The following is a 25,269-nucleotide window of genomic DNA, read 5'->3' on the forward strand; positions in this document are numbered from 1 at the left end:
ACAGTTGTTTGGATCTCAATCTCTGTGTTTATCTAATGGAATAAATCTGATTTGATCTGTTTGGCTAGGGTTTTAATGTTCAGTTATATTTCTTGGCAGAGCAAATAACTAGTTGTAGCCAAGCATTATGCCTGAAAGTTGACCTATTTTATTTTTTTAGAACATTTAAAACCAATAACGTGGTTCTCTGTGCAGTCTTGCAATTAGGTTCTATGCTTGTACAGAATGTCCTCAGAAAGTTGTAATGTTTTGCTTAGGGAGCTGGCACTCTCATGTAGAGAAAATACTGTATACATGCCCCCAAGAGATGGGGTAAGTGCCTTTTTGCTCACTTATTTTTGGACTGTCTTACAACCAACATTGCTGAGAACTTTCTTGAAGAGTTTTTTTTTGGGGGGTTCTTCAAATTCCTAGCTTGCCAGCATTCCTTGTAGTCAGGGAGACCTGTTCATAACTTTCTAGGTTCTGTGGTGTATCTATTTTCTATTTTCTCAAAATTATTTCACTCTTTCCACCTGGCTATGCACTTTAAAAAAAAAAATCTGAGATGGCCTACACAAAGAACATAGATCTCTAATTATGTAGGAATGAAGTTTAGCAGTTGTCTCTGTAATAGCCTTAGTGAGTGAGTGGAATGAAACTACTTCTGAGGCTTTAAGACCAGCTTCTGCTCATTATGACTCCTGCTCACTTACCATAATTTACTTTTTGGCATTTCTAAGATGGGTTTCCTCACAGCAAAAATTAAAATAAAATAAAATCCGAAAACAATACAAATGCAGCATAAAAATAAATGGCAGCAGAGGGAAGCTGTGGTGCCAGTGTTAATTTCAGTAACCAAAACGGAGCTGATCATCAAAGAAAATAAGGACACTTTGCACAGCAATTGGTTCTTTTTGCAGTTTTAATGCATGGGAGGAGCCACTGGAGTTGGACAAGGACCTGTTCCTTGTGGCTATCTAGCAGAGGGGGGTTTGACTGGCTGGGTCCAGAGCATGGGCAATGCTTCATTGCATGATGGGATGTTCCCTGCTGCCTTAGAAGAGTTGGTAGTGTGACCACTCCTCAAGAAATTGATCCTGGGTGCCTTGCATTGGAATAACTGCAAATATCCCCCTTTTGGAGAAGGTAGTGAAGAGAATTGTGGTGGGGCAGCTAGCTACAAGCATTCTTGGGTGTCACAGATTATTTAGATCCATTTCCAATCTGGGTTCAGGCCTTGCCATAGAACTCAGATGACCCATGGTCACCCTGATGGTTGCCCTAAAACGGTGGCCCTTTGCAGAAAGAAGGATGGGGATGTGACCTTGCTCCTACTTCTTGTGCTCTCTACAGCTTTCAGTACCGATAGCCATGCCATTCTCCTGGACTGGCTCCATGGACCGGGAACTGGGGGCACCTAAGGGACTGTGAGTCGAGGAAGTAGCATTGGGAGAGTTCTTTTCAACTGCCTAGAAGTTATGATGTGGCATGCCGCAGAGCACATTCGTTCCCAATGACTATACCGTTGGGAATGGTCATTAGGAGTTGGGGAGCAAAGTACCATCAATACATAGATGACACTCATCTCTGTTTCTCTATCACATCTGAATCAGGAGAAGCCATGGGGGCCCTGGGTCACAGTGGTGGGGTGGATGAGGGAACGTAAATTGAGACTGAATCCTGGCAAGATGGAGGTGTCGTGAATGGTACCCGTGTGTAAGAAATTTGTCAATTGCTTATTCTGGACAGGGATGCATTTCCTTTGAAGTAGCAGGAGCAGATAGAGTTTTGGAGGTGTTTTGGATTCAGCTTTGTTATTGGAGGCCCAGATAGCCTCAGTGGCTAGAAGCACCTTCTACCAGCTTCTCCTGGCATGACAGCTATGACCATTCCTGGACTGGGAGAGCTTGACCACAACAATTTAGGCACTGGTGACTGACTTTGTGGGGATGTGTAGGGGTGTGTGTGTGTGTGTGTGTGTGTAGACACACACATACACATGTGCCAGTTCCAAATGGTGTGTGGATTTGGAAGAATCAGTGGAACAAAACAACTAATTGCTATAATCACCATTTAATTAGAGCCTATGCAACATATTTTTCTCAGAGAGCAACAAAGGTCTGTGTACCCAGTTGTCTTCAGATTTGGTATCCCTACTGTAAAGGACCTTAATTTTTGTACAGAACATTGTTAATTCTAGGTGCTCTTAGCAGTAATAAATGGTGCTTGTTTATGCCTCTTGAAGTAATGACTGTTGCAGTTCCTCTCATGTGTTTTGAGTACTGCAGAGTGAAAGGGAAGGATAAAGATTTGGTGCCCCTGGCTGGGGGGGAATTTCTCTTGAGAGGCAGTGGTGTTTGTTATGCTTTTCACTCCATTTGAAATACCTTTTGGAATCATATAACTAAAAGGATTCGGTTGTTTGAAATGGGTGTGTTTATTTTTGTCCTTTTATTTTTTTATCTTCTTTTAGCTGGAAAGTGAGATTTCCACTACAGCGGATGATTATAGCTCTGAGGTAAGAGCAAAATTAATGCTTCCTGTGCTGCAGTGGGTTTTCATACTTGACTGTTTTTCTGTTTAAAGACAACAGTAAAATATTTAGTAACATTTTGTATTTTTTAGATGTTGTAAATGATACATTAATGTTTGCTGAGAGAAAGTGAGTCATGTAAAATATTTATAAATGAAATGTAATGGTTGTGCTTTTTAAGTTCTATGTTGTGCAGGTATGGTGGGTATGTAAAAATAAGAAATTAGAACCATGCTGAAATTTGAAAGGGAAATGTTTGTATCACAGCTTGTCGGTTACTGTTGCAACCTGTTACTTTATTATACTTTTTAGTGTTCTGGATATATCATTATTTCCTTTCTATAGCAGATTAAATGCCAAGGTGAGTAAGCTAAAATTATTAACAGGAAAGTTTTTTGGTGAGAAAATGTCTATGAAGGAAACACTCAGCATGAGCAAGACTGTAGTGCCAATATTTATTTGCAAACTTGGTCAGCAACTCTCTTCAGTTGCCCATGGAAAAGTCTGTCTGTGTTCAGTACATAGATACAGAGAAATGTAATGTTTCTTATCTCTATAACTATAGTTAAGAGATTAGAATGGGTTGTGGGCTTGCACATTCCCTCCCATCATCTCTTGCTAACCATGATGTAGTGTCACAGCTGCAATGATGCTTCTAGTTTTGTACATATCTTAGGTATTTTATGTATAATGAGCTTCTGATTTATTTAAGTTAAATATATTTAGTTATGACTAGCAAATGAACTATTTTCACTTAACAGCTATTACTTCTGTCTTGTTTCATGTACATACCATGCATATTAAGTGAGAAATATACAGGCTGTGTGTCTGCCTGTGGCAAGCACCAGCAGAGAATAGCAGTGGCTGTCCCATTGTCAAAGAGGCTTTATTATGTCTCTGTTGTAGCAGTAGTCTAGCGCCTGTACTGGCTTGGTGCCAGTACGCCATTGCTTGGAAGAAGCCCTAGGCAAGTCCAGACTATGGAAGATTGCTCCCAAACAACTAAATCAAGTGGAGTAAAAAATCCAGATATTGTCACAGAACACTTAGCAGGAGTAGAAAACTCCTATTAATTATTGCAATTTGATGGTGAACACAAATGTGTAGTTCAAACACGTGTAGTTTTACAGCTAAGGTTTGCAGAGGATACTTGTTCCAAAGTTTATAATCTTAATAATAGCAACTCCATCCCAGCTCCCTAGATCTGCTTCCTCTACTCCCAGATCTATCTCCAATACAAGGTGTGCTTGAAGACTATATATTTATGTTTTTACAATTCCCAGAACCTGAATATTTTTTGTAAATGGCAGAGATTTAAGAAAACCCATGCCTGTGCATGTGTTAATAAAGTTTGCAGGATTTCACATTATACTAAATCTTTCCCCCTATACTAGTATTCGTTTACAGAATGTGCTACCATCCTATAAACCGGGGTGGAAAACCTATGGCCTTGCAGTTGTTGCTGAACACTTAACTTCCATCAGTCCCAGCCTGCTTAACCAATAGTCGATTATGAAAGCTGTAGTCTAGCCAGATCTGGAAGACTACTGGTTTCCCATCTCTGCTATAGAACTATAAAATAGGATAATGGTTAAAAAAAAAGTTTATCTTCCCATTTTCCTTGTGTTGTTAGCCCTAAGCCAGTGAATTGTTACAGCGTTCCTGTTCATTTGTTAGCTGTCTGCAGGAAGCCTCCAGAACACAAGCCACCCCAAAGCTAACAAAAAGAAAAAACCCCAGCCGTATTTCCAATATCGGCTACTTATAAAGTTTGATTTAGGCTGCAATTCTATGCCCACTTAACTTGGATTAAGTCCTACTGAACTCGGTGAGGTTTATTTATGAGTAGACATGTATAGAATTGCACTGTTTGACAGTTGCATACCTTGAACGGTTTTGTGTTTGCAATGGAAAAACGCAAAAGTGAATACATATTTGTACTGAGTTCATATTGCCATTGTAACATAACAGGTGATTCCACCCCCCTGATAAATTATTACTACTATATGGTTTTAGCGGATCCTGCCTGGGAGAATCTAGAATGACAGCAGCTGACATTTTTTAAAGGAAAATATTATCTGCTTAAATCACCACCTTTAGCAAAACTGTCCGCCACTTTTAATAACATTAAGCTTTTGCTTAATTACTTGAGTCATGACAAATGTAAAATAATTATTGGAGCCCATGCCTGTGACCAAATAACCCAGCAAGAGTGGAATAGCATTTGTGAGTTTCCTAGAGAGAATCATTTGGAGAATTTACAGCTTCAAGTAAGACTTTTACTGTATTGACATGGGACTAGTTGCCGTTTAAAACTGTGGTATGCTTTCAGAATTTTAGGAGATTGATACATTTTTGGGGCCAGTTATTTACTTAATTTAAAGTAAAAATGTGATACTGACCTCTTGTGGTAGAAGGTGTTACAGTTGTACCTTGGAAGCTGGATGGAATCTGTTACAGAAGTCCGTTCGACTTCCAAAATCTTTGGAAACTAAGGTGCAGCTTCTGATTGGCTGCAGGAAGGTCCTGCAGCAAATTGGAAGCTGAGCCAGACATTTGGGTTCCAAATAACATTCACAAACCGGAATACTCACTTCCGGGTTTGCAGCGTTCGGGAGCCAAAATGTTTGACTCGCAAGGCGTTCATCAACCAAGATACGACTGTACTATATTTCATACGTTGAATTGTTTTGTTGCTTTTAAGTCTTGAGCATATATTGTATGCTGGATGATATGGTTGCCATATGTCCGGAATTTCCTGAACATATCCAGAATACTGTAGTCAGAAGCAGCATCCGGATGGAAATGGGGGGGGGGGGTGTCCAGGAAAATCCAAATGTATGGCAACCCATGTTGGCAGTGTCTTTTTTGCCACCTTCCTTAAAAATAGCTCAAAAACATCAATTTTTTGTGATTTTGCCATAAAAGCGAAACAACTTTGCTCGCTCCCCCCCCCCAAAAAAAGCTTAACAAATTTTGTGTTGGATTTTCACTTTTTGAAACATGGCAACCCTATATAAAGGAAATATGTTTCAAGCACATTTGCCATAAACTTTTAACTTTCTGTTGTGCATCTATAAGACACACGCTGAGAATTACATAGCAGGCTGAGAATTACATAGCAGGCTGAGAATTACATAGCAGGCTTCCACATGGATAGGTAGTGATAGTTTAGGAGGGCTATGGGATCCTAGGTACCCACATTGGAGTTTAGGACGACTTTTGTATCCAGAGGCCCCATCTGAACTATACATTTAAAGCAGCATTATACCACTTTAAGCTTTCATGGCTCCCCAGCCCCAAATAATCCTGGGAACCATAGTTTGTTAAGGGTGCTAAGAGTTATTAGGAGACCTCCTCTTTCCTTTCACTGAGCAACAGTTCCAGAGTTAGCACATGGGACAAGTTTCAAGCACCCTCCTACACAGGCGGAAAGTGCTTCTTGAACTCTTGAGAAGAGGAAGAGGCAAAAATGCCTCCCAGAGGCATCACTTTGCAGTGCATGGTAGCCCACTCTGGATAACCTCAATATTGGGACAAGTTTCTTCATGGAAACATAGCATCTACTTGCACTGGTCTGGATCCCAACCGCCCTGAGACCTGCGGGTATAGGGCGGTATATAAATTCAATAAACAATAATAATAATATAAGATGGACCTAGGGTAATATGAGAGGATAGAATTCACATATGAGATGAAAAGGATGGGGAATGTCGTATGCTCTGTCCTGATAGGGAATTCATTTATATATTGTACCTTGGAGGGTTTTTTAGAATTGGTTTCTGCACATGCTGCAAAAGGTTTAATGCTTTAATATTTAATTCAAACCACCAGTTTATTTTCAGTAGCGCTTAATAATTCACATGCTTTCTGTGTGCCTTTACACCGTGGCGAAAATTGTTGAGTTAAAACAAAGTTTTAAGTTGGAACGAGATGACCTGGAATAATAACGGAGTAGTTCAGCAGACAAATTCTGCAGCTCTTTTTATTGAGCAGTAATGTTAATGACTTCTGTGTTTTGCTGTTCAGTGCTGTAAGCATAGACATTAGATTGCAGGTTCCTATATTTTAATAGTGTTCTATTCCTCAGCCCAGAGTCTGGCTTTCTGGGAGTGAATTACTTATTTATTTACTTACTTAGCTTTTATTTATTTGTAACATTTATACACCGCTTGATTGTAGAAAAAAACTCAAAGTGGTTTACTAAAAAGGTAAAACAATGAAATTATCACTTAAAATTTTACAGCAAAAAGTTAAAACAACAAAAGACTGTAACAAATTGAAACTCTCATCAACTTTCTAAACATCTGTGTAGGTTTGTCTAAATAAGAATGTTTTAGCGGGTGCCAAAAAGAATACAGTGAAGGTGCTTCATATCAGTAGTGTTGAGGGTGCTAAGATCCCCCCCATATACAATATTTTATGGGAATCTTGAGCAAATCATGGCAGAGGATTCTTTTCAAAATCATGTCACTTAAAATTTAGATATTTGGCCCTTTCATGCCCCTTCATTCTCATAAGGCAATAGAATTAACTCCCACTGAAACACCAAAAATACATTGATAACTCACTTCTGCCAGCTTTTAAAGTCTGTCTTTTGGTGTATGTATATTACAGAAACTTTGATCTATTTTCTGCTGATATGCACATCTTACTTCTGGACAGCATATTAATATCATATCTTTTAAAATAAAAAGGTGCTACATGGCAAATTGGTATGTAAATCTGAACACTGTGGATTTGGAACCCTATAAATATACAAACTGTTTATCTGAACTGGTTCAGATTTTTGTATGGAAAACATGCCATGGAAAACAGCAGTGTTCTTTGTTATATCTTACTGTCCGAAAAGCTATGGACTTACTGGCTATATTTGCATAATTTGAGGGAGGCATAAAATGTAATCAGGCAAAGCTAGAATCTGAGGCTGTAATCCTGTGTATGTTTGCTGAGGAATAAGCCCCTTTGAATTCCATGGGACTTAATTGTGAGTAAATATGTGCAGGGTTGCATTGTAAGTTACAATTTAAATTTATAATGCATCTAGAAATTCTTTTTATACAGGTAAATGGTTGCAGTTTTTTGACAAGAACAGAGGTACCTGCAGACTTTATTAGGGTATAGTATTTAAAATTAAATCATGGCACTCAATACTAAACACACTTGATGCTTTGCATTGGGGAATGTATCAGGATTGCTAACAGAAATTCATTTTCTTGCATGCCATAAAAGTTTACTACCTTATGTAGTTTATATATGTATGCTATTGCTTCTTCAGTAATCTTTGGAAGACAAAATTCAGTTTATAACTGATGTCACAGCAGTACTGTATTGTTACTGCTCTTCTGGAGCAAATTATACTAACAAAACAGGTTTCCATAGCAATGTGCTAAAGTGCTATCTGATGAGAAGAAATGTTTTAAGTATCCTCACCTTGAACAAATTTTATAAAATGCTGAGACGCTAAGGAACTTGGATTGGTTTAGGAAGAAGAATTTGGATTTGGAGAGAATTATTCTGAGCTTGGGATACAGCATTCTATAGCACGACTGGACATGATGGAGAATGAATTGGCTGGAAAACAGCAAGAGATTGAAGAGCTAAACAGAGAGCTAGAAGAAATGAGGGCAGCATATGGTACAGAAGGATTGCAACAGGTATAATTACCTTACGTTGCTTTCTGCATGCTTTGTGGCCATACACACAGTCCTTCAGTATTGCTTGTCATAATTCAAAGGCATTGAATGTGAGAGAGAAGAATGTCAGTGGTGTCCATGTTCATTATCATTTTGCTTTATGAAAGAATACCATATGTCGTAACGCTTTCTATCTCTTTTGGTTTTGTGTTCATGAGTTTTGCTCTTGGCTCTGTGAGTTATAGCAGTAGAAACATTGACCCTCTATTGAAAAGACATGGGGTCGCGTCCCCCCCCCTTGCAGCCTATTTCTGTGTTTTTATTTTTAAAAAGGACAATGCCAAAATAGCACTTGTTCCTTCTATTAAACAAGAAGAACCTTGTTACCCGAGTTGTACTACAAACAGAATGAAATCACCTGCCTAGTTCTTAAGTAAGGAAAATGACTGCTAAAATTGTGTCTGCACCACATTATTAAAAGTTCTATGTATGTAATGTGTATATGTGACCATAGTCCACATTGATTTCTCATCTGTCCCTGCCCACGGTAAAGATGGGGGTGACAATGGGAACAGCATGGCTGAGCAATCTGCCCAGTCATGGAATTTTTGTGCAACCGTACTGGAACAAGATTTCAGCCATTTAGATAATTTACCTGTGTGTCAATGGGCAATGTACACATGTGCATCTGATTTATAGATGCAGATGTATAGAGTGGCTGGGGCAACCCAGTCATACGGGCGGTGTACAAAACATAATTTATTATAAATTATTATTTGGCCTTTGGCCTGGTGCTTCTGTGCATCAGCTGACAGAGGACAGTGCCAACTGCAAACCAAACAAAATCCGGAGGGGAAGTTCTAAATATGTTGAAGAAAAATATTGTGTCTATTTGCAAACCCACTCCATTCCTAAAAATAGTTTTCATAATGTGTTTTGAGTGTGACAAGTCTTTATTAGTGGCAGTAGTCACTACTTGTTTCCCGAGTGAGGAGCTTCTTTATATTAGGGAGAGTGCTTTACAGTCCAAGCTTTCTGTGCAACCCCTTTCCCTTTGTATCCCCCATAATCCCATCCAAAAAACTATTCCAGAAAGTGTAGAGATAACCTGATGCAGCAAGGAGCAGTGGAAGAGGAACCAGGAAATGGGGAGTGTATTCAAGCACTTGGGAGGTGACACATGATTCTTCAGCTCTTGGCCATTGTTTGTTCTGATAGGCCAGATAATTCTTATTCTTACCAAGCATCTGGTTTTTAAAAAATACCTTAAATCAAGGAAATGGTATGTGCTGCCTTGGCCCCATTGGAACCAAAAGGTGGGATAAATATTTGATTAAATAAAAATTAATAAATGAACAGCTCTAGTTGTTTCCTGCATTTAATTGAAGCTGCTTTTGGGCCAGATAAATTTAGCTTAGTATTGTACCTTGGGCAAAACTGTCAGTTTTTCATGTTAGCTTGTCTTGTTTTTCCTTTGATACTTTGCTGTTTAGATTGTATGCGTGAGCATTCATTTGTGCTTTGCATTGTACAATTGTACATGGAGATTATTTGGATAGGTTGTGAGCTTTTTGCTTGGTTCTGCAATCTTGAGTTATAGGAAATCTCTGAAAGGATTTCACATTTGCAGATTTTTTTTCTAAGAATAGTTTTTAATGAATGAAAAAATATCTAGATTTTCAAAACACTGTGTACTGCTGTGCTAATTACGGTACTTATCTTAGATGCTCCTTTAGACTGTACAACCTTTTACCAGTTTGACTCTAAATCTTACATTGAAGTGTAAGCTCCATCAAGTTTGACAGGAGGAGAGAGGCTTTGGATCTCTCCTGGAGAAGGTTCCAGTCCTTTCCCAAATCCATTACTGTTCAGTCGCCGTTACCTTCATCACTGAGGTCACTGGAACTGGCAGAGCAAAGGGTTGCAACAAGGTCTGCTTTATTTCTGCAATTCTGATGGATGTCCAGTTTTTATTAAACAGATACCGGTAGTTCCAAAATCTTCCTCTGGGGAAAAGCTTTAGAATGGGGGATGGGAGAGTTCAGTTTAAGCCTCTTTAAGAATAGAACTTTTAAAGGACCATCAAATATTGGTACAGAATCAGATATTCACCTTTTAAAGTGTTAATTAGGGAAACAATATTCCTAGTGAATAAATATGTATTCTTTTACACAATTGTACTTGGAAAGCTAGGCTGGAAACACCAGGAGCAGAATGTATCTTTTAGTGTTTCTCCAGAATAGCTGCTGCTGATACGAACCATGTTAATATTACAATTTCACCTCCTTTAGTTACAAGAATTTGAGGCTGCTATCAAAAAAAGAGATGACATTATCACACAGCTCACTGCTAATCTGCAACAAGCAAGGAAAGAAAAGGATGAAACAATGAGGGAATTTTTGGAATTGACTGAACAGAGTCAAAAACTGCAAATTCAGTTTCAACATGTAAGTTATTGGTAACAAAATTTATTAGCCTTGAAGGCAGTGCCAAAATACGTACACGGCAGCCTGTCTCCTCTTCCATTGGGAAGTCCTGCTTCTGAAGGATCAGTATGATATATTGATGTCTCCCACTGCCCACCCCCCACACTGTGCAGGGATTAGTCCCAGTGAATAAAGTGGGACTTACTTCAGTGCAAACTGTTTGCAATTCTGTTAAAGCTAATAAATTTTGTGGGCTTATTTATGAGGTTGTTCTGAAGGTGTGGCCAATAAATTGGCTTGCCTCATCACACTACAGGTTAACTGCTACAGCTTGGCTTATACTTTTTGTTCCTTGTAATTTGGGCACTACGGAAAGAGAATGTATATCTGACATAATGCAACCTTTCTTGGGACAAATAATTTTGTCTCATTCCATCCAAGACAGTTTGCTTCACAAAAACAACCCACAAAAATACAGTGGCAGAAAGGCTGAGCGGGCCCATATTGTACTGCAGGCTTGCAGAGAGTAACAACATTAATTCTCTAGAATACAATGCATGTGCTGCTTTAATGGAAAAGAAATGAAGAATGCTAATTGGCTCCAACCACCATATAATTTGATAATTGTTATTCAAGCAGTTGATCTTTAATAAGTAATTCTGTGTATAAGTTGCAGGCAAGTGAAGCTTTAAGGAACACTAGTCATAGCAGCACAGCTGCTGACTTACTGCAAGCAAAACAGCAGATCCTTGCATATCAGCAACAGCTAGAAGAACAGGAGCAGCTATTGAAGAATTATCAAGTGAAAAATGAAGACTTTGAACTGCAAGTTTCCCTTCTGCAACAGAGAGTCACTGCCTTCGAAACGGTATATTTCTCATTAAGTTTGTGTTTTTTAGAGGCATGTGGTGATGGTTGAAAAGAGATATAATCTCTTTGCCTCAAGTGTATAGGATTATCTAATTGTTACAGCATGCAAACACAGGAACACACTACATATTTGTGTGAGTGTTATGAAAAAGTGCTTCCTTTTAGAATGATTGAAAATATTGTTCTAAACCGCTGTGATATATTTCTATGGTACTGTGGTATATAAATATGTTGCAAACTAAATAAACAAATTAAATATATGCAGCCTCAAAAAAACTGAAATGAATTTGGACCTCTTAGAATATCATATATGGAAGATACATTGATGCTATATAAACGGTCAAGAATTTATCAGTTCTTATGCAAAATTTAAATAATTAACAACCATCAAAGCCAGTGTTGAACTAGATTTTCATGTTTTTGTGTCTTTTTGTAATATATTAATAATACATGTTGTTTGTGTGTGTGGGGATCTTATAAGATAGATGTGATGGGTATAGTCATGCTAGTTAAATTGTGTGTCACTCCCGATTACATATAAAAAAGGATGGTGGGGACCAAAGGGAGTCTAATGTTTACATTTAAATGGTTGTGTGGGTAGCTGAACCTTCCTCCACCTTACTTTCACACCTCAGATACTATCACTACTGCTATTTTTCCTTCTCCTCCTTCTGCTCCCACTCCCAATCTGTTCACCATAAGATTCCTAACGTGGGTCATTTCCCGTATGCTTGTTCTTAATATTTATTGGTCATTTTCCTCACAAAAGTGACCCAGAGTGAGTTATCAAAACAAGTTGGGAGATGATTCAGGGAAAGGATACTGCTCATTTCTCTCATTTCTCTTTTCCTGAAGTAAATATTAGATTATCTCCCCACCACCATCCACCCAGCACACAATGGGACAGGCACATGAACAGTTTAAGTTTAAGCTTTAAGTTAGATTTGATAACGTAAAGTAAAAAGAAGCACATTGTACATACGGTAGGCATCTATTTAAAATAGTGTGTATATGCTTTGGAAATCACTCTATATGCTGTCATCAGAACATGCAGAAAATGGGCCATACCACTTGAAATTGTTTTGTTTTTATAAAGCAGTAAGTCAAATATGGGAATTCAAGAAATCGAAGCAATTTATTTCTATTACAGGAAAAATGCAAAACAGATGAAGATTTTACTAAGAGGAAACTACGGGAAAAGGAAACAGCTATTGAAGAATTGGAGGCAAAAATTTTAGAAGAGGAAGAAAATATATTTATTCTTCAGAAAAAACTGTCAGCTGCTGAGAAATCACTTGAAGAAGTAAAAGAAGAGATCTTGCAAAAGAATCAAGAGATACAGAATGTGAGAGTAGAATTAAGCAGCTCTAAACAAAAGGAAAGGCAATGTTCTGATGAAATAAAGCAATTAATGGGAACTGTGGAAGAGCTACAAAAACGATATCACAAAGATAGCCAGCATGACAATGATATTGTAGAAAGAATGGAACTTGAAGCACAACGGAGACTTGCAGACCTCAGAGCAGAATTGGAGGAAGTTCATGGGCAGCAGATTGTACAGATGAAGCAAGAGTTGGTTAGAGAACATACAATGGAGATTGAAAAGATTCTTGCCCAACAAAAAGCAGATATGGAGAGAACGTTGAGTTTACACTCTGGTAATACTAATGAAGACCAGATGCATTTAATGAATATTGCAATTAACGAGTTGAATCTCATGCTTCAGGAAGCTACTTACCAGAAAGAAAAGGTGAGGCAAGATTTATCACAACAGCTTGAAATATTATCCTCAGAGAAGTCTGCTCTGCAAAATAAAGTTGAAGATCTTTGTCAAGAGTTGGACTTTGCAAGAGAGCAAATTCAGAGAGCCAAGCAGACCATAAATGAGAGAGAATCAAAGTTACATGAAGTAGACCAGTTACAAATCACTACCGCAGAACTAAAAGCACAACTTGCTGCTGCATCTGAGATCAGGGAAGAATTAGAAGAGAAACATGAGGCAGAAGTTACAAATTACAAAATAAAACTTGAAATGCTAGAAAGAGAAAAGGATGCAGTTTTGGGCAGGATGGCTGAATCTCAAGAAGCTGAACTAGAGAGACTGAGGACTCATCTTTTGTTCAGCCATGAAGAAGAGTTATCAAAACTTAGAGATGATCTACAGCAAGAGCACAGAATAAACACTGAAAATCTTAAAGATAATATGATTATGCAATCTAAACAGCAGTTGGATGACTTACAAAATGAAATGAGCAAAAAGATGGAAGCTATGCAATTTGAAAATGAAAACTTAATAGCAAAGCAGAATGAGCTCACGTTAGAAATATCAAGGCTAAAAGATTTGCAGGAGTCTATTGTAAATTCTAAATCTGAAGAAATGATGCTTCAGATCCAAGACCTCCAAAAAGAGATAGAAGTGCTTAGACTAGGAGAAAAAGAAAAGGGTACACTTGAGCAGGAAGTTCAGGTGTTGCAGCTGAAAACAGAATTATTAGAAAAGCAAATGAAAGAACGAGAAGATAGTCTTCAAGAAAAATGTACCTTACTTGAAACACAAAACAATTTTCTTGAAGACAAAATCAATGCTCTGAAAGAGAAGCTAAAGAAGTATGCTATTAAGAATACAGAAGAAAGCTTCCCTGATGGCATTAGTTCCGAGTCAGAAGAATTTGATTTGCAAAACAGAATAGACAATCTGATAGCAGAAAATGAGAAACTTGTAAAACAAGATATTGAACTTAAAGAAGAGATTGAGAGGCTACAGAATTCCTTTTCATTTGCTGAGCATAATTACCAGGAACTCCAAAAAACCCATGCTTCTCTACTAAAGGTAAAATTGGATTTAGAAGAGAGCAAGGACAAGCGAGAAGCAGAATATGAAGCCAAGCTCCGGGCTTTGACAGAAGAGATCCAACATTTACAAGGAGATACATCAGTTGTACTGAAAAGTCAAAGTACGATTGTTTGTGGTAAGAGAGAGAAGATCCTAAGATCAGAAACATTTGATGTTGAGGAGGTTGTTGAAAAAGACACAACAGAGCTTATGGAAAAGCTTGAGGTCACTCAGCGTGAGAAGCTAGAACTTTCACTGAGACTTTCTGATCTTTCTGAACAATTGAAATTAAAGAGTAGTCAGATATGCCAATTAAATGAAGAAGTTAGATCTCTAAAACAAGATAAAGAGCACATGTCAGTGAAATGTAAAGAACTAGAAGTGCTAGTTAGCCACAGACTGGAAGAGAATATGAACTCATGTGAACATGAGACAAAATACCCCAATGGGGGGCTACAGACAGGCCACCCCAGAGTTTGTGAACACACAGGCTTTGTTCCTGATTCATACAAAGACTATGACAAAGCTATAAGAGAGGAGAAACTGATCGCAAACCAGAGTGTGGTCCATCATGTTCCAGTGGAAGAGACAATTGAACTTTCAATATCAGAGCCAGAATCACTGTTGGATAACTTTCACCAAATGAACGATGGGCTAGCAGGAGGCTCTTCATGTTTGAACCATTTGCAAAGTGAAAGCGAGCTTCAGGAGCAGTTGGATATGCTGAAATCTGAACAGGTATTTATGGTAACCCACACAATTAACATTTCCGCTATGCTATGCTCAGCAGCTAATATGTCTCCGTGTAATCCTATGCATATTTACCCATAAAAAAGTCCTACTGAACTCATTAAAAAGAGTGGCTGTGCTTTGAAATTGAGAACGTTCCCTCTAAATCAATCCAGTCACTAGAAGGACTAGTAAAGAGTCAGCATTTTCTGGCAAACGTTACAGCCTTGGGGATAAGTGTGATTTGAATTTTTGCAAAGGAAACATGGTTTCTTAGTATGGTACATAGTGAACAACTGGGGCAGAGAAGTTGGGCAGGGAGCGGAAGAGATGTGGCAATGTTTAGTGAGAACTTTGGTATTCAGGGTTTTTTTTATTTTGCATGATTGATTGAAGTCTTGTAAAATAAGCTCAAATGCTGATTTGCCGACGTTTTGATGCTACGTTTAAAGCCATTGATTTACAGAATAGAAAAAAAAGTTTATTAATACCCTCATACGATGCCCATCTCTACTTAGAGCGATTTAAAACTGCAGATGGAAGCCCAGCGCATTTGCCTGTCTTTGGTTTACTCGGCTCACGTGGACCAAGTGCGCGAATGCATGGAAAATGAAAAAGAGAATGCGCTTTCTGCTCTTAAAGAAGAGCTCCAGTCCCATCATGCACAAGAACTGAATGAACTTACGAAAAACCAACTAGATCTTCAGAACGTTAAAAATCAAAACTTAGGTAAAGTGGTGAAGCGGAGGAAAATTCTTTTTGAAGTTTTAAATATGAGGCAGTATTTTTTGTATTAGTAGTTCGTTTTAGTTTGGCAGCAGTAGACCATTGCATACATTTTTATGGTGCTCATGATGTAGTGTATAAAGCAGGTTTTGGTGTCTTATTTTAATTTTGTGATTTCTGATTTAACATTTGTATCTGGTTTATTTGTTTATTTTTTAAAATAGTTTTTTATTAAATTTTCCATTTTAACAATCCAATCAAATCACATTAAATATTCCAAATTATAAATACATATTATATAGTCCAAATATTCTGCCAAATTATAAATTTTTATTGGGACTTCCCAGGCTTCAAGTTGGGGGGGGGGGGCTCTGATCATCTCATATCTCTACTGCCTTGAGTTTCCAATAGTTCCTTTAAATCTTCCTGTCGTTAACCTTCCTAACATTTGTATCTGGTTTAAACAGTTTGGACCTTAAAAAGCAATGCTATAGTTTGTTTGTTTATTACATAAGATGCTAAGGTATACAAATGCAGAACTCTGACTCCTAATCTGAGGCAGGCATTTGGTTTAGCAAATTCCAACCAGCAGATTATCTCAAGATTTTACTTTGTGTAAAGTGGTTGGTTTATTCTTTCTGCTTCCTCTCATGAGTGAGAAAGATTATCATGTGGGATTTGGTTGCTCCTTAGGAAATGCCAAACTTCAGAAGAAGTAGCTAGGTGTCCAATGTTGAGAGGCTTCAATTCATTTCCTGCCTTTGCTTGGAGGCATCTCTATGTTTCTTTGACCCTCCACTGTTGTCTTCTAATTTCACTGGTTGGTGACTGTAATAAATCATTCAACTGGTTGCTCTGCTTTGTATTTTAAATTTTATTATAGCGTACAGATAAAACAGACCCAAATATCTGTCTTTATTGTCTCCCTTTCTCAAAATGTTGGAAAGCATTCTAAAATAAATAATTTTCAGTGATGGTTTATCTTCACAGATGAAGGCGGCCAGTCTCCATGGGTGCATCTAGAAAGGCTTAGCAAAACAGTAGCTGAAGAATGTTCTAAGCTCACTCAGGTGAGAAGCATTTTACCACAGGATACTTGCAAATCCTGTGTTCTTTCATCTATTAAAATTAAACCAAAAGTTCCTTTATTGTGTGCACTTGTGGATCCCTACATCTCACATGAGAACGATATAGGCGAATCTCTTAGGATTGTTGAATTGTGGATCTACCTCTTGCTAAATTGTTATAATGGTTTTATTGACCTCGTCCTGTTTGCTTGATACAGTCAGATGCAATAGGAATATGTTTAACTTTCTTCCTTTGTTTATAGTCCCTTTGCAGCGTTCAACTTGAAAATGTTTCACCTGCTGTTGAATCTGGTGCTGGGGAGAGAGAACAATCGAACTCAGTGTTAATATCAAGAGCAGAAGCCCAAGGTAACAAAAAACACAAATCTTAATTTTATAGCCCTGTCTTTTATCTCCTTGGTAGCAGTTGTAAACATAGAAATGCTGTTTTTATCTGAGGAGCAACTTGGAGCTGAAGCTAGCACTGGCTGGAACATAGCAAGGCTGGGAAAGCTAGAGAAATCTCTTTACCAGAGTTCAGCATGGCAGTGGATGGCACAGGAGCAATTGGAGCAGTGATATTCTGGCAGAATGTTAGCTTTCTAGACTGGATTCAGGAAGCCTTGGAGGCCATAGCTGTGGGCAAAGGGGCTAGAAAGAGGCTTGAGACGTCTAAAGGGAGACTCAACACAGCGGACTTAGGAAAGGGTTCCGTGACCATGAGAATTCTACAGCAATTTAAAAATTGTTATGGTCCAATGGGAAAAGTAAGCAGCTTGACTCCATGGTAAAATACTTGGGGTGAATCATCAGAGCTGCTTGAGAGAATAAAAAAGAGAGGTGAAACTGAACCAAGCTCACTGGAAAAGAGGGGATATTAGAATTGGAGGGACAGAAGTCTGAGCTGCAGGACCAACAGCACGGTCATGGGAATATTTTTTTTAAAGTCTCTTTAACATTTAGCAAGTAACTGAAACCAAGTCCAAGATTTTGCTCCATAATACTTTAAAACCTAACAGGGACAGTAAAAACAAAAAATGATATTTAGGAAACAATTTAATGGCTATGGTGTGCTGGGATTATTTCCCCTTTGCAATAAGTTGCTTGTAGAAAATATGCCACATTTGGCTGATTAAAGAGGAGAAAAATCATCATCTGTGGCAAGGTAAAAAGGATATACTACATTTCCCAAGAACATAGCAGTAGAATGCTGTTTAATGTAATGTTTGTAGAAAGAAAAGAAATGAATACACAAGAGCAACACAATAATTGTGTTTAATTCATTCTCTGCCTTTAGCTTTGCAAGGAACCCTGCAAATTCTTCTGAGCAAGATAACGGAAGAGTATCACAGATTACTGGACTATCATTCAAAGTTTGTGAAAGACAGAAAAAAGGTAGGTTGCTTTTTGCTTGTATCCTAGACAGAATTAAGGAGCGAGCCGCTTTTCTGAGTTACACATGCATAACACTGCATTGTAAATATCACTGATGGTAAGGGAAGTACTTATTCCCATAGTGCATAGTTAAACTATGGCACTTGCTTCCAGTGGTGATGGTCACCAGCTTGGATGGCTTTAAGGAGAATGAAACAAGGCAATTAATGGCTAATGCTGATGAATGCTACATTATATTTCCGTTTATGGGAGGCAGTATGCCTCTGTATACCAGGTGCTGTGAACCACCTGGGGAAATGTGTTGTTGCACACAGGTGCTGCTTGCGGGATTCTCACAGGAATCTGGTTGACAACTGACAACAGGCTGCTGAGCTAGATGCATCTTCTCTTATGTTATTTAAGGATAGAATATATATTTTTGGAAAGTCAATGAGGCTTACTTCTGAGTATACATGCATAGAAATGAAGGCACCCAAGACTGTTGACATAATAACTTAAGCACAACCAAAGAGCTATGAGTTAGATTTATATACATTTCAGTGGCAATATAGTTTTATCACAACTTCGAAACTGTCCACATTTATGCAGAATTCAGCAGGATATACAAAAAGTAAAATGTTAGCAGCAATTTTAGAAAGAAAGTTAATGTTCCATGTCTCCCATTTGGTTCTATTTAATTTTCTCCAGCTTGAAGAGCAAGAGGCATCATTTGCAGAATACAATGGAAAAGAAAGCAACTGTCTTCAACAGAGTGTAGAATGTTTACCTACTCTGTCACAGGATCTTGCTGGTAAAGATATACATTTAAAGTCAAATTAGAAGTTCTGTGTAATATAAGCAAACAAATCCATTTAAGTCGGTTACAAAGCCACAGACCCTTCCCATATTGGGCAAATCTCAAAATGTACATGGGGTGGGGGGAACATTGAAGAAATTCTAGAGTGAATAAACTTAGCTAGTGCTTTGGGGGTGTGGAATGAAAAAATAACGCTGACAACTCATGTGAAATATGGAGGTACCATTTTGATCTGGGTACTGCATGTATGCTAGTTGAGGAGCAAGAATGGGGAGAAAAGAAAGCTCTCCCCACAACTGAAGACAAGGGGCCACTTTCTTCTGAAGGTACCTATGTACAACTTGAACTGACCTGAATCTGGGCTTGATTCAGTATCTTTCTACCTTTAGAACATGCCCTGACACTGCTGGTAGTGCTGGCCCATCTTGATGAAGGCCCCACTCAGTTATAATTGTCGGGTTGAGAATCCTGAAAGTCGGATGCTTGTGAGAAACTCACGTGAATTCCTAAACCCTTTGGAGTGATTGCTAGTACCGCCCCAAACAAATTGTATTCATTGTAAAAGGAAATGTTGCTCTGATATCATTGCTTCCCCACCTCCCCACCCCGGTTGATGATATGTTTAGAATTATTGTTTATGATTTGTTCATACATAGATCTTAAAGTGAGGTCACCCTGTTGGGAAGACATGGATAACTTTAAAACTCGACTTGAAGAACAACATGCTCAGGAAGTGAAGCGCCTCAGATCATATTTCCATCAGCAGTTGAAAGAAACTGAGGAAAGATATACTGCAGAGATAGTCCACTTACAAAGCAGACTCCAAGATGCCAGTGTGGCTTCCGATTGCTTCAGGTACCTATGATTCTGGCTTTCCCCTTTTTTCAACAACAAAAGCTACAACAGAGATCACACAAGCAATTTTGTTCCATAGCTAAAAATGAGTTTGCTCCCCACCACCATTTTGGTATATGACGGGGGCGTTTTGCTTTCTCCTCAAGGATTTTCCCATTTGCAACCATATAGTTTTATAAGCAAAAGAAAATGTGATGGTTTCTTCACCTGTATAGGAACAGTGAACAGAGACTGCTGTTGGGAGAATGACGGTGCAGGTTGCCCCCACCACTTCAGACCATGGTTTCTGAATGATTTGTGAAGGGGTGTGTGCCATGACGTGGTTTGTAGAACAAAAGTTTTGCAGGCAGAAAGTCCTAGTTCAGTCTCTGGCATCTCCTGTCTGAAACTCTGCAACCCTTCAATACCACTGCTGAGGACTTGGAAACAACTGGAATCAGATAAACCCAAACTCTGAAAAGTAAATCTTTCCAGTCTAAGATGCACTCAATATCATATTACTATGGTTATTATTTTAAATTTCTTGCCCACCCTTCATCATGAGGTCCTACAGGCCAGGTTACAATTTAAAACTATGATATTCAAATCAGTTTCTAGTAGATTAGGAATAGAATTCCCAGGGGTCCAGGAACATCCTATTCAGGGAAACTACAGGGACATAGAACACTGTTGAACACCAAGGCAGAACATTAGTACATCAAATTCAATGTTGTGCAATGCAAATTGAACACAAATTGTTGTAACCTGCCCTGTGGGACCTAATGGTGAAGGATGGGTAAGAAATTTAAAATAATGATGATGATGATAGTAATAATAATATGATATTGAAAGTCTGGGTTTATCTGACTCCACTTGTTTTCAAATCCTCAGCAGTGGTATTGCTTAGCCTGAGAATCAAGAAGGTACAAGAACATGAGGGAGATAATCATGGTTTCCCTGCTCCACAAAACAGCTGATAACCAGAACAAGTACAATGCCATTACTATCATTGTTGCATGTTGATCATAGAGAACAGGAGCACTGGGGGAAATTTTAAATATCACTCCTACCCAGACTCTAAGCCTTTAAGAACTGCAGAGTGATAATGAATGAGGCATGAGAGAGATCATCTGCTGCAGGGTGAGTCCTGGCCCTGGGGAAATTGAAAACACCTGGTTTCCAGCTTCCGCAGGTTCTAGAGAAACAGGAGGAACATAAAAGCACAAGGGATGGGGCTGAATATCAACAACAAACGCCAGTCCCTCCCTCGTGTGTCTTTGCTGCTTGAGCACTAAAGAGCTGTGGCAGAGAGTGTGCATGTGAGAGATCATCTGCAAAGCAGAATGCAGCAGTTGAGATAGCAGGGAAAACCTTCATACTATCAAGCCCCTGGTCTTCTCTAGGTGCCGCAGTATGAGACAAGGATGAGGGTACCATGTACTATTTTAGCATGAAGGGAGGAGATGAGGCAAATATACTAGTGCGCCTCTTCCCGGTAAGAAAGGGGGAATCGGTTTGGTTAACTGGAGGTGCCCTGACAAGCATGAGAGCAGCTTGTTTATAAGGTCCCAACCAGTGTGCTTTTAGGTTTTGGAAACTCCCAGACTTGATACAGATCACCCTTCTGCTATCTTTCAGTGAAAATGTTTAGATACCTCTGACATTTATGTTCTATAGTTGTAAGAAATACAGCTGCCTTTTCATGTACAGTCGTACCTTGGAAGTCAAATGGAATGTGTTCTGGAAGTCTGTTCGACTTCCAAAACGTTTGGAAACCAAATTGCTCCTGCAGCCAATCAGAAGCCATGGAAGCCCCGTCGGATGTTCGGCTTCCGAAAATAGTTTGCAAACCGCAACAGTCACTTCCGGGTTTGCAGCGTTCAGGAGCCAAAATGTTCGAGAACTCAGCTGTTTGAAAACCAAGGTACGACTGTACTTGCCACTTTTGAGAAACAATGGTGATTATGTTATCTATTAATATTGGATTGCTTTGGAAAGTTTCATTGTATCTGTGACTCTGATGGGTGTTTTCTTTTAACAATGGACACATCTTAGGAGAGGAAATGTCATCTAGTGCTTCACCTTTTAAAATTTCTTTTTAGTATTTCTGTGGAATCACAGGAAAATGAAGTTAAGCAGAATGGGAAGAACACCAAAAGTAGTCGTCAACAATGTACAGAAAACCCAGAAGAGGTACGGTACTGTAGATTACTCTGGATTTTTTTTTCAGCATACTTTTTAGTGTTTACAAATAAGAGATCCTCATCAACATAAACCACACACAAAACTTGTAAACAGATTTCATCTGGGATAACTGATTTGCAGTGATCGAACTACCTTTAGCATTATTTAAGTAGATTTGGGCCTCTTGAGCAAATGATAACACTGTAAAGTGATTCCATACTTGGTCAGGAGATTCTCCTCACTCTTAACAACTTCTATTTGATTCCGAGATAGAACACTCAGCATGTGTTTCAAAAGGGTAATGTGCTGTGTTAATTCTGCTGCAGCAAAAAAACAGGGCTTTGTGGTATGGGCTGTTATTACCTACAATATGAGATGCAGGATGAGTCACTGCTGAGCCCCTACAAAAACCTGTGCTTTAGCCAGTAAAAGAGCTGCTATTATATTACTTGTAGAAATCAGTGTTGTATACAACTTTGAAAGTCTATGCCTGGCCATCACCTTGCTTCACGCTGAAGGCATAGTTTATAATATGTACAGTTAACCTTTTAGAATAGTCTAAAGTGATTTTCTTTTTTTAAAAAAAATCTTTAAAAATGAATACATTTCCTGTTTCTGTTTTTTTTTTTAATGTATATATAGCTCACTAATGACATTGCTGTTACTGAATTTCTGGAAGAACAGTACCAAGAAAAATTACTACAAGAAGTAGCAAAGGTACCATCTTTCTAGGGCAATATATTGGGGCTTAATTCAGAATCATGCGAAAACATGGTTAAGGAAGGTTTACTATAGTTTGGCATTACATCTAAACTGACAGACAGTGTATATAGGCCAACCAGAGAGCCAGCTGCCTGTAAATACAGGAGTGCTGAGCAAACAAGACTGACAAACAGTGTAAAGCATCATTTGTGTGGTAGTTTCAAACAGGGTTGGGGAACTTAAGGCTGGGGGGTGGGTTGTCAAATGAATCCCTTCAAGCCTTTCTATTCCACACTTGAGAGTCTCCCAGGGCCATACCCCTCATCAGCCCTGCACTCTCATCACAGCCTTTTGCCTAGCTTGAATGTCTCCTTGAACTGTGATGCCTCGATGAAGGAAGGAGTGATGGTAGTGGGTGATGGAGTGTAGAAACCTCTGGTTTTTGGGTGGCTGAAATGTAGCCAACTGTCCAGACATAAGAGTACCTCCATTACTTCACCCAGATTTGCCTCTGTGTCAGCTGACCACTGGCATGTGATTCCCTGTGCCCCACAAGTTGTCCGTGAGGAAATGCAGCTTCATGGTCTTGAAAACTTTCTCCAGACCTGATTCAGACTGTAGTTTGGCTTCTCAACTATGGTTAGCACAGATCATGGTTTGGTATAAACTGAACTGAGTCAAGAAGTACTCCTGTCAGTGCTGTGTGCATTGTGGAATATTTTGAGGAGTACGTCTTGCCTTGTAAGCAAGTCCTTATATAGATATTGCCCTTTGTACCACTTCAGCATTCCTTTAGTTAATTCCTGTTAAACCATGTATATTTCTGCCATTTATCAAATGTCACAAATGATTAAAAATAAAAATCATTTGTTTTGTTGAATACGTGTTTTAATATGTATAATGCAAGCTTAATTTTACGCTGTCACTGATGGAGGGAATGTATCATACATTGATCTATATGAAAATCTAAAGTAGCTCCTCTCTTTCTCTCACTCTCGATTTGTTATTTATTAAGGTGGTGGTAACCATGAGCGTTGAGTTTGCACAGAAAAATGAACTAGCAAGGATTGCAAATCTAAAGGAAGAAGAAATGTTATCGGTAGTACCAATAGAAACTCAGCAAGAAAATAATTTCACTAGAAAGGAATGTCTTGAAAAATTCGATAGTGCTTCTCTTCTCATTTCGATGCCTAATTATGAAGAATCCAAATCACTTAGCAGAGAGATCAGTGAAGAATGTGATGAAATTTCATCACTTGAAGGACAATTTCAACCTGATGTTAAGCCTGCTAAAACATTTGGATTACACAACTTTGATTCAACAATCTCTTCCTTAAATGATAGAGAGCTTATGCAGAATTCATCTCTGGTAAATACAATCAAACATATTTCAAAAAAATTACTTTGAAAATCATAATTTGGTGAATTTTCTTTGTTCCCAGTGCATGGTTAGCAAACCACTCATTCTGTTGTGAACAATAATGCTTGAGAATGGGGGTAGGGTGGATATCCTGTAATTGTGGTGGTTGATATTCAGCTTGTATAGTTCAAACCAGGCTTCCTCAACTTTGGCCCTCCAGATGTTTTTTTGGCCTACAACTCCCATGATCCCTAGGTAGCAGGACCAGTGGTCAGGGATGCTGGGAATTGTAGTCTTAAAAATCTGGAGGGCCAAGGTTGAGGAAGCCTGGTTCAAACAAAATAATGCAAAAAAGGACATAAAAGACTAAAAGTTCACTAAGGTTGCAATCCTGCATGCTTATTTTGGAGTAAGTTTTCTTGAACTTGATGGTGCTTACTTTAAGTATATATCTATAGGACTGCACTGTAAATAACATTTTATTACCATAAATGTTCTTATTAGCAAAGCATGGCTTTAAACTTCTTGAGTTTTAAAATCTGATGTTGGTGGTATACAGGTAATGTAAGGTACATCTATGTAAGATAAAAATTTTACTTCATGGAACTCATGCCATTTTTAATACTTGCCAACAAAAATTACAGATTCAAAATGAAGTTTCAACCTCCAGCATAGTATCTTCAAGTCAGAGATCATTGTATGAAGAGCGTTTGGAAGATATGCGTCAAGAGCTTGTCCGTCAGCATCAGGAACATCAGCAGGCAACAGAAATATTGAAACAGGGTCACATGAAACAGATGGAGCTGCAGAAAGAAAACCAAGAGATCCTCCTAGCAGAGCTTGATAGGCTTAAAGTACAGTTAGCAGAGGTAATGTGAGCCTTGAGACAGGAAAGATCTGGAAATATGGGCAACCCCCCCCCCCAAAAAAAAAACCTTCCCCTGCCCATGGTTTTCTATAAGACTTATGACATGCACAAACAGATGCATATTGTCGAAATAAATTAAAAAATTGTCCAGTAGAACCTTAGAGACCAACTAAGTTTGTTCTGGGTATAAGCTTTCGTGTGCATGCATACTTCTTCAGGTGGTATCTAAAGAATATGCTACTGGACAATTTTTAAATTTATTTCGACTGCTTCAGACCAACACGGCTACCTACCTGAATCTAGATGCATATTGTGTGAAGGATACATT

General features: G+C 38.6%; 1 protein-coding gene across 12 annotated transcripts in view; it reads left to right on the forward strand.

Moving 5' to 3' along the window:
- The window catches only part of AKAP9 (A-kinase anchoring protein 9), a 103,280-nt gene that overhangs the window by 18,478 nt on the left and 59,533 nt on the right, over positions 1-25,269 (forward strand). For 6 of the 12 annotated variants that reach the window (XM_080975595.1, XM_080975597.1, XM_080975598.1 and 3 more), the window contains exons 3-18: positions 2,456-2,500; positions 7,580-7,633; positions 8,002-8,172; positions 10,443-10,598; positions 11,248-11,445; positions 12,598-15,018; positions 15,528-15,738; positions 16,726-16,805; positions 17,066-17,171; positions 18,100-18,197; positions 18,885-18,987; positions 19,650-19,848; positions 21,930-22,020; positions 22,654-22,728; positions 23,729-24,082; positions 24,718-24,942. In XM_080975595.1, coding sequence (XP_080831721.1) covers positions 2,456-2,500; positions 7,580-7,633; positions 8,002-8,172; positions 10,443-10,598; positions 11,248-11,445; positions 12,598-15,018; positions 15,528-15,738; positions 16,726-16,805; positions 17,066-17,171; positions 18,100-18,197; positions 18,885-18,987; positions 19,650-19,848; positions 21,930-22,020; positions 22,654-22,728; positions 23,729-24,082; positions 24,718-24,942 — 4,587 coding nt within the window. The remainder of the gene's footprint in view (positions 1-2,455; positions 2,501-7,579; positions 7,634-8,001; positions 8,173-10,442; positions 10,599-11,247; positions 11,446-12,597; positions 15,019-15,527; positions 15,739-16,725; positions 16,806-17,065; positions 17,172-18,099; positions 18,198-18,884; positions 18,988-19,649; positions 19,849-21,929; positions 22,021-22,653; positions 22,729-23,728; positions 24,083-24,717; positions 24,943-25,269) is intronic. The other 6 variants (XM_080975599.1, XM_080975604.1, XM_080975602.1 and 3 more) reach the window with 6 other exon arrangements.

Source organism: Podarcis pityusensis (genome assembly GCF_964106645.2).
Source record: "Podarcis pityusensis genome assembly, chromosome: 12".
Taxonomy (NCBI): domain Eukaryota; kingdom Metazoa; phylum Chordata; class Lepidosauria; order Squamata; family Lacertidae; genus Podarcis; species Podarcis pityusensis.